We start from the raw sequence: 9,122 nt of genomic DNA on the forward strand, positions 1-9,122 counted from the left end.
TGCTTAATAATACTGTTATTTTTATTATTTAAGTCTTTTGGAAGAAAGTTGTTCTGTATCTAGTGTTGTATGTTCCAAAACGACGTGGGGAGAGGGGCGGCCACGCCCACTTAGGACACAGGAAGTGTATACCATTTCATACCATTGGCAGTAACGGTAATGCGCTATCTTGTGTATAGAGGATCTTTGACCAGATGAAGGAATTGCTATTCCTATTCTCCAAGCAAGACATTCATGTCAAAAGAATCGTGAAATACAGTGGTCTTCATCCCCAAAGACGTGTCAGGCAAAACTGTCTGCAGAAAACATAAAGACAATGCCAGGGCCCACTAGGATGGCAGTGTGACTGACATCAAGTAACTTTTGAGCTGGTCATCTCAGATTCAATACAGAAAATCATTCTGGATATGACTAATCTAGAAGGGAGAAGTGGAAGGAGCTGGATAAAACACATTTAGATGCGTATTTGGGGCTCCTCATCCTGGCTGGGGTCTATAAGTCGCAGGATGAATCGACGGCCAGTCTGTGGGATGCAGAGACAGGCATGGCTATGTTTTGAGCCACAATGTCTCCGAAGTAGGGATGGGCGGTATGGACTAAAAAATGTATCACGATAATTTCTGGCATTTATCCCGATAACGATAAAAATGACGATAAAAAAAATACCAATTCAACTCCATCTTTTTAATATAAATCTATCTCGCTCTTCAGATCCGCTTTCTTTCTTTCTTTCTTTCTTTCTTTCTTTCTTCTTTCTTCTTTCTTTCTTTCTTTCTTCTCTTCTTCTTTCTTTCTTTCTTTCTTTCTTTCTTCTTTCTTTCTTTCTTCTTTCTTTCTTTCTTTCTTTCTTTCTTTCTTTCTTCTTTCTTTCTTTCTTCTTTCTTTCTTTCTTTCTTTCTTCCTTCTTTTTTCCCTTCCTTTCTTCTTTCCTCCTGCTCTCTCCTTCCTTCTTCCCTTCCTCTTTTCTCCTTCCTTCCTTCCTTCCTTGTTTCTCCTTTCCTTCCTTCCTTCCTTCCTTCCTTCCTTCTTTCCTTCCTTCCTTTCTTCTTTTTTCCCTTCCTTCCTTCTTCCCTTCCTGCTCTCTCCTTCCTTCTTCCCTTCCTCTTTTCTTCCTTTCCTTCCTCCTTTCCTTGTTTTCTCCTTTCCTTCCTTCCTTCCTTCCTTCCTTCCTTCCTTCCTTCCTTCCTTCCTTCCTTCCTTCCTTCCTTCACGTACGTTGTGCGTGGATTTAACACAGAACCATAAATCAGCTTTACACAAAAACTTCATCAACGGGAATTTATCGTTTTTACCACAAGATGACAAATTCTTATCATGAGGAATTCTTTTGACGATATATCGTGAACGGTAAAATATCACCCATTCCTACTCCGAAGACTTTAACATTTTCCCCAGAGTAATCTGATTTGATAATGGAGAGACAAACTGGCACTTATTAGGACAGTGTGGGACAAGTGGGGAGAACGCCGTTGCTGTACCGGACATAGGAAACATAACAGGAGGTTAAACGGCTTCCATCTTTATTCTGCTGTAACATTAAAGGTTTTCTTTAAGACGTGCTGAAACCTGTTGTTGGAGGAGAAGCAGTTGCTACTATCCCACTGGTTATTTTTCTCAAACAAAAGTAACGTTTGCATTTTATGGTTTGATTACCACAGATCCACTGGTCAGCACCGACTGTTACCATGGAAACGTGGCCTTTTAACTGTTAAGAGTTAGCCGCCCCACATCCAAGCCATCTCCACGTGGTCTTTATCTTTTTTTATAACATGCAGTGAAACCAATCTGAAACATCTTTGTGACGCCGACATCAGATATGAGGCTTAGTTGGCACAAAGACCGGATACTGAAAATAATCCTGACTTGATTATCCCATCTGGATATCGGTGCCAAAAGAACGGACTTTTAGACTCTGGGCGGTTCTCTGCCACAACACAAATGAGTTGATCAATAGATAAACTGTATCACCTGATCAGTACTTGGAGGACGGATGAGGTGCTAGTACTGTTGCTTTGGCTAATGTCACGTACTAACACAAGCCACTTTGTCACTAAAATGACGAAAAATAACTTATTTGACAATTTTCACCTGTTTCAAGTAAATTTTCACTTGAAATAAGTAGAAAAAATCTGCCAGTGGGACAAGATTTATCTTCTCATTACAAGCAAAAAAATCTTTTTTTCTACTTATTTTAAGTGAAAATCTAAACTTTTTAAAAAAAACAACTTTATTTTAAATAGGTTGAATCTGTCAGACTTGTTAGTGTGAAACAAAATATGTAAGAACTTGTTTTTCCACTGAACGACACGATGTACAAAGTTTGTATATATTTGGATAAAAGCAGAAGTTTTGTGAGTGGTTTAATCAAACCACGATAAATACTTCCTTGGACGAGGAAAGCGCCCAAACAAAGATTGAGTAATATAATCTTCTCTTTTTATGGTGGACCCTGCGATACCAAACAGCCACATTTTACTGAAGGCAAAACAATAAACACAAATGAATAACAGAACAGGAAAAAAAAAAGTACAAACATCCCAGAAAACAGCAGCAAAACCCCAAATGTAAGATTTTTGTTTTAGTTGCTGACCTTTTTATTCTGGAAAGTTGTTTTTTTTTTCTAACATGCACTTTTTTAAAAAGTGTAATTTCCTGAGGTGTTTTCTGTTAAATAGTGTGTTTTGCATCTTCAGACCGCCTTAGTTCACATCGACATATGATTTATCTCTTACCGCTCAGCAGGAATGGACTCCCTGTAACTGCATCATCAGCGTCTGATCTGTGAGATAATTTGCTCTCGTGTCTTATTATCAGGGGCGAAAATCCCGTTTCATAGTTGGGGGGGACAATAAACAGTACAATTTTAGAGAATAAATCCAGGGGGGGACAAGGAATAAAAGTTTTAGCCTTCCTTTAATACAGCATTTTGACATTTTCAACTCTATCTCGCAAACAGGCAGAAGACCTTTCTTAGAGTAATACAAAACAATGGTATTAGTGGAAGGTGGCAATAATACAGCACATCTGACACAATACACTGCAAAAACAAGAATATTTGTCTTATTTCTAGTTAAAATGTCTCATTTTTAGTTAAAAAAAAATCTCATTACACTTAAAACAAGACTCATCACTGGAAAAAAACTATTTTCACCTGTTTCAAGTAGATTTTCAACTTAAAATAAGTAGAAAAGTCTGCCAGTGGAACAAGATTGTTTTGCTTAGAAGATAAATCTTGTCGCACTGGCAGATTTTTCTAATTATTTCAAGTGAAAATTTACTTGAAACAGGTGAAAATTGTCAAATAAGTTATTTTTCTGGTGATGACTCTTGTTTTAAGTGTAATGAGATTTTACTGTTTATTATTATTTTCGGTTTCGGCCACAAATTTTCATTTTGGTGCATCACTACTAAATACTACTGCATTGTTCCAAAATTATTAATTCTGTCTCAAATTATTCTAGGGGGGGACAGCTTTACTAATGGGGGGGACTTGTCCCCCTGTCCCCCCCCGGGATTTTCGCCCCTGCTTATTATCTTTATTTTATTTTTTCAAATTTAGACAATTGGAAAACTTAAATTTGTTGAAAGATCTCCTAAGATGCAGAGTGATGCAAGGAGCTTTATGAATCATTTGAGTGGTGATTCGTGTATTTTGTGATGTGTGTAGTAGCTCCAGGTGTTTAGTAAATAAAGTCTGTGCTACAGCTCACTTGCTCCTTGTTTTATTTCTTATACTCGACTGAGGTGGATGCTGCGCGCTCGTTAACGCCGGAAACATGTTACCATAATGTAATCAGTAAAAACCCACACTGTTTCCCATCACAGCCCCCCCACCACCGGTCACATGATGCTCCACTTGCCACCACGCAGGACCAGAGGAGCTGGAGCAGCTCGGAGAGTAAAAAACTACTTCACACCGAGGCAGAACCGGCTTGTTTTTGGCCTGGACTGGATTTTATCATCTTTATTTTTTTATTTTTGTGACACTTTGAAGCTCCATATTCAGCTCACCACGCCCGGAGACGCGCAGCAGGGTTGGTTAAAAAAAAAGAAAAACTACAGTAAAGTTGGTCTGCACAGTTATGCCGCGTTCCATTTGTCCTCGGAAGTGGGGATTTCCCAGTTCCGAGTTGGATTTTTCAACTGGAACGCCCTTCGAAGTGGGATTTCCCACTGGAAAGTGGGAGAGTCTTCACCACCCCCGAGTTCAGATTCCAAGATGGCTGCCCCGGTTGTAAACAGTAGAAGAGAGCTCTGTAAAAATTCGTAGCACTTCATTCTAGTTTTGGTCACACTAAATCAGTCGTATACAAGTATTGTTCGGCATATATATGCTGCTATAGTGTAAATTAAATTTTTTCATGTGGTATATGCGAACTACAATCTTGTTTTCCTACTTTGTAACTGGGAACGCTGATAACTCGGCTGTGACGCCATTCCCAGTTCCCAGTTCCGACTTCCGAGGTAAATGGAACGCAGCAATAGTTTCCCCTTTTAGAGAAGAGGAACGATGCAACACAGGCGGCTCTGAGCGCCGCACTTCCTTAAAAACCTTCATCTGAGGCTGAAAGTGTCTGAGCGTCGCTTGTTTATTGAGCTGTTTCCCGTCAGGTTGAATGGTGACGTTGATTATGCGTGTGTGTGTCGGAAGGTGCTTGTGCAGCGTGCAGGAGGAATGACTCTGAGCTCCGCGGGGGCTTGCTGCCTCAGCCCCGAGGCCAAGGAAGCCCGCAGGATCAACGACGAGATCGAGAGGCAGCTCCGCCGGGACAAGAAGGAGTCCCGACGGGAATACAAGCTCCTGCTGCTGGGTGAGGGGACCACACCACACCGCCTCTCTCTGGGGAAGGACAAGTGGCTTCATTTAAAAAAAAGGAAATAAGTTTTCACTTTTTTTAAGTGTCAGGAAGAGGAAATTATTTTCAGTGTCAAAGTAAAATGTAATAATGACTCAAACGCAACGCATGTCCCTGCATGTTACACAGCTGCTGTGGTTGTGTGTTTTTACCTGTGATTTTCTTCTTCCTTTCCTTAAGTTGGGTATATAATATAAGCAGTACTCGAGTTGTAAAAAGAATTCAGGGGGGATGTGGATTTTATCATATGGGGACAGATAATTTGTGCTGATTACAAATATAATATATTACAAATAATAGCACTGACCAAAACACCTGCAGAAATACTGCAGGAATGACATAGCAGCAGTTAAATGCAGCCTTCTGTAAGCTTTAAATATCCACTGGGCTTACATCAAATACATCAAAACACAACAATAAAAAACAGTTTTCTGAACTTATCAATATGATTCTGTCCTTCACAGGATAAGTAAAATGGATCACTGCAAAAACTCAAAATCTTAATAAGAATATTCGTCTTATTTCTGGTTAAAATGTCTCATTTTAGTAAAAAAAAATCTCATTACACTTAAAACAAGACTCATCACTGGAAAAAGCAACAATTTTCACCTGTTTCAAGTAGATTTTCACTTGAAATAAGTAGAAAAATCTACCAGTGGAACAAGTTTTTTTTTTGCTTGTAATAAGAAGATAAAATCTTGTCCCAGTGGCAGATTTTCCTACTTATTTAAAGTGAAAATGTACTTGAAACGGGTAAAAATGGTCAAATAAGTTATTTTTCTGGTGATTACTCTAAATGTTGAAATAGCAGTAAAACCACATTCATTGATGAAATGACATAAGGGATGGAAAGGGGGGATGGTAGTTTTACAGGGTGGATGATTTTGACCGTTTTTATTTCAAGGGGGATGCCATCCCCCCTCCATCCCCCCTCAACTCCAGTACTGAATATAAGCAATATTATAATTGTTTGCATGTGAAGGATTTAGAATAAGTTCATCAGAATCAGGTTTCTTGGCCACGTCAGGTCAAACAAGACAGGGAATTTGACTCGGTTATTTTCGCTCACTGTACAGTAAATAGACAAATGACAGCTCTTATTAACATATATACAATTTAAAAAAAAAAAGTGAAAGGTGCAGCAGTATGAGGTAGTCATATTTACCTCAGCCTATATACCTGAGTTTACCTGAAATGATGATTAATTAAATACATTGATCCCCAAAGGGAGTTTATATGGTGTTAATGACTGAGGAAAATATGTAAGGAAGTAAAAAAAAAAAAAAAAAAAAAAAAATAGAATGTAATGTACTTCATTTATATATCACTTTACAACAGCCTTTTGGTTTAACCAAAGTGCTTTACAACAAGTAATAGATAAAAAAGGAGGATAAATAAGAACAATCAAAACAATAAAATACAACAAAATCTAACAAGATAAAAGTGTCATCACACTGAATGCTGGGTGTTAAAATCTTGAATAGGTGTTTTTTTAGCCCAGATTTAAAAATGCTGAGGTCAGAAATAAGCCGCTGGCAGGGCAATGGAGAAGGCTTGGTCCCCCCATTGTTTATATTCTTGACCTCAGGACTTCCAGCAAAAGTTGATCAGTTGACCTCAGAACTCTACCGGGGTTACGGACAGTTAAAAGCTCGGATAAATACAAAGGTGCGAGGGCATTAAGAGCTTTTAAAACCAACATTAAAAGTTTAAAATCAATCCTATAAAGGACGGGAAACCTATGAAGGGTGTGTTGTGCACACGTTTGTTAGTGTTGGTTGAAAGACGCCCAGCAGCATGTTGGTTGAGTTGAGTGCAGGGCAATAGTCCAACCGTCGGCTAATTAGGGCACGGGCTGCCTTCTCCTGAAGAGGAAATGAGTTCAGCAATTTCTGCATTGTAGGTGTGGTTGTGGTTGAAATGCCAAGATCATCTCAGCTACATTGGAGTGTATCTCCTGACTGTGGTGTCACATGGCAGATAACTACAGGTGAACTGTCTTAGGAGACAACATGGATGGGCACAGAGGTGTCAAAAGTATTCACATTCATTACTCAGGTAGAAGTATAGATACTAGAGTTTAAAAATACTCCTGTAGAAGTTGAAGTATCAACTCAAGTTTTTTACTCAAGTAAAAGTATAAAAGTGCTGGTTTCAAAACTACTTAAAGTATAAAAGTAAAAGTAATTTAAGTGGGAAAAAAGCCATTAAGGACAAAAGCCATTGAAAATGAATGCATCTTAGTATAATGCAAATATATTAAAGAACCATATATGTGTACTATTGAGCATTAACATGTGTTTCAGAGAGCAGGAGATATGATGACTAGTTGCCTATAAGTATTGTAATGGTGCAAAAAGTCAAACTTCAGAGGCATGTTATCATTTATCCTAACCTTTATTGGAATGTACATCCAAGTTTAGTTGCAGGAATCTGAGGGAACGGATGTAAGAACAAAACTGGACAAGAACATCTGAAACAACCACAACCAAATTCACTCTATCCGGATGGAGCAATTTAACTGGATAGTTTTTTTTAAAGGCCGAAATGAAATAGAGTAACGAGCTGTTTTTAAAATGTAAGGAGTAAAAAGTACAGATAATTGCGTGACAATGTAAGGAGTAAAAGTAAAAAGTTGTCTGAAAAATAATTACTCCAGTGAAGTATAGATAACCAAAATTTCTACTTAAGTAAGGTAACGAAGTATTTGTTACTTTGTTACTTGACACCTCTGGATGGCATTTGCATTCAGTTCAGCATCTGGGGTGCAGGGATGCACCTTCACGGTCGCCTGTGCAGGGGTTACACCATCTGCTGGTGGTAACCGCTGCAAGCACCTCTGGTTCAGGTCTGTCGCTGTGTTGAAGTCCACACAGATGTGCTGGAGCCCCGTATTAAAAAAAAACAAAACATGATACTACTCATTAGGGCTGGGCGATATATATATAAAGTCATATCTCGATATTTTCTAGCTGAATGGCGATACTCGATATATATCGATATTTTTTTCTGTGCCATAATTGGGGTTTCCCCCCAAAGCATTATAGCATAGCATCTCTGTTAGCTTCATTTTTTTCTGAGGCAAACCCTTAAAAAAACAGTCAGTTTTAATACAAAGCCTCGTGCCAAATGTCACACAGGTTCATTTATTAACAGAGGTCTGCACAATATCAAAATGTATAAAACAAATGAAATAAAAAATAAACTGCCTGCATATATAGAATAAAAATGCTTCTTGAATAAAATAAAACAAATATCCCTTTCCTGCATAACAATTAAATTAAAATACACTGTGCAATTAATACAATGTAGACAGTAACAGGCAGACTTTTCCACTGAGGTTGACAGTTGTGCAAATAACAAAACATTTGTGCAAATCTCAAATAAAACATTCAAGTCAATTTGTCACAAAATAAGCTACATCAAAATCATAAAAAAATAAAAAATAAAAAAATTACATTTTTTTTTCTTTTAAATCGATATAAACGATATTGTCTCGTACCATATTGCATTTGAAAATATATCGATATATATTAAAATCTCGATATATCGCCCAGCCCTACTACTCATCTCTCCCACCTCCTTGCAATCTCTCACTGCACATGACGAGTTAAGGGTGGGAAACGGTCAAAACCTCTTTCGTAACACCCTCAAACTCTCCTTTTCAGCTCAGTTGCATTTCAGTTCCTTTTCCGATCACTTGAAAGCTCAGCCTGCTGCTTTCACACGGTAAACAACTTTCTTCGTTGCCACAGTTACCCATCAAAAAGAAATGTTAAAATGTGCCAGATTTACCGGTAGAAGTCCTCCAGACGGAGCAGCATCCAAACCAGTGTGGGGGGGAAAGTTTTGTAACCATAGTTAAACTTAATAATAATAATTTCAGGAAGAAATAAAGAATCTTGGATGGAGCCCAAATACAAATACACAAGAAAAAAGGAAAAGTGATAGTTTTGAAGCTGAACATAAAATGATAAATCTATCTATGAAAAAGATCTTTTTGTGTATTACTATATTCTATTCCCATCAGCTAAAGTCAGGCTAATTTTAATGGTTTTAAATGCACATTGTTAGTTCTGTTTAGTTGTTTCCAAACCACGTATTCATGATACCACACAGAGATGCAGCGGACGACTGGAATAATATTGGGTTCTTAGTAGGGATGGGTGGTATGGACTAAAAAATGTATCACGATAATTTCTGGCATTTATCCCGATAACGATAAAAAAAATACCAATACAAAAACGTCATCAACGGGATTCTTTC

General features: G+C 38.0%; 1 protein-coding gene across 2 annotated transcripts in view; it reads left to right on the forward strand.

Moving 5' to 3' along the window:
• Nucleotides 1-3,907: 3,907 nt before the first annotated feature.
• LOC133454954 (guanine nucleotide-binding protein G(q) subunit alpha-like) overlaps nt 3,908-9,122 on the forward strand; it is a 38,968-nt gene continuing 33,753 nt past the window's right edge. Inside the window, exons 1-2 of one of the 2 annotated variants that reach the window (XM_061733711.1) lie at nt 3,908-4,034; nt 4,652-4,811. In XM_061733711.1, coding sequence (XP_061589695.1) covers nt 4,676-4,811 — 136 coding nt within the window. In that variant the 5' untranslated portion in view covers nt 3,908-4,034; nt 4,652-4,675. Of the gene's footprint in view, nt 4,035-4,511; nt 4,812-9,122 lie in introns of those variants that run through there. The other variant, XM_061733710.1, reaches the window with a different exon arrangement.

Source organism: Cololabis saira, chromosome 11 (genome assembly GCF_033807715.1).
Source record: "Cololabis saira isolate AMF1-May2022 chromosome 11, fColSai1.1, whole genome shotgun sequence".
Taxonomy (NCBI): Eukaryota; Metazoa; Chordata; class Actinopteri; order Beloniformes; family Belonidae; genus Cololabis; species Cololabis saira.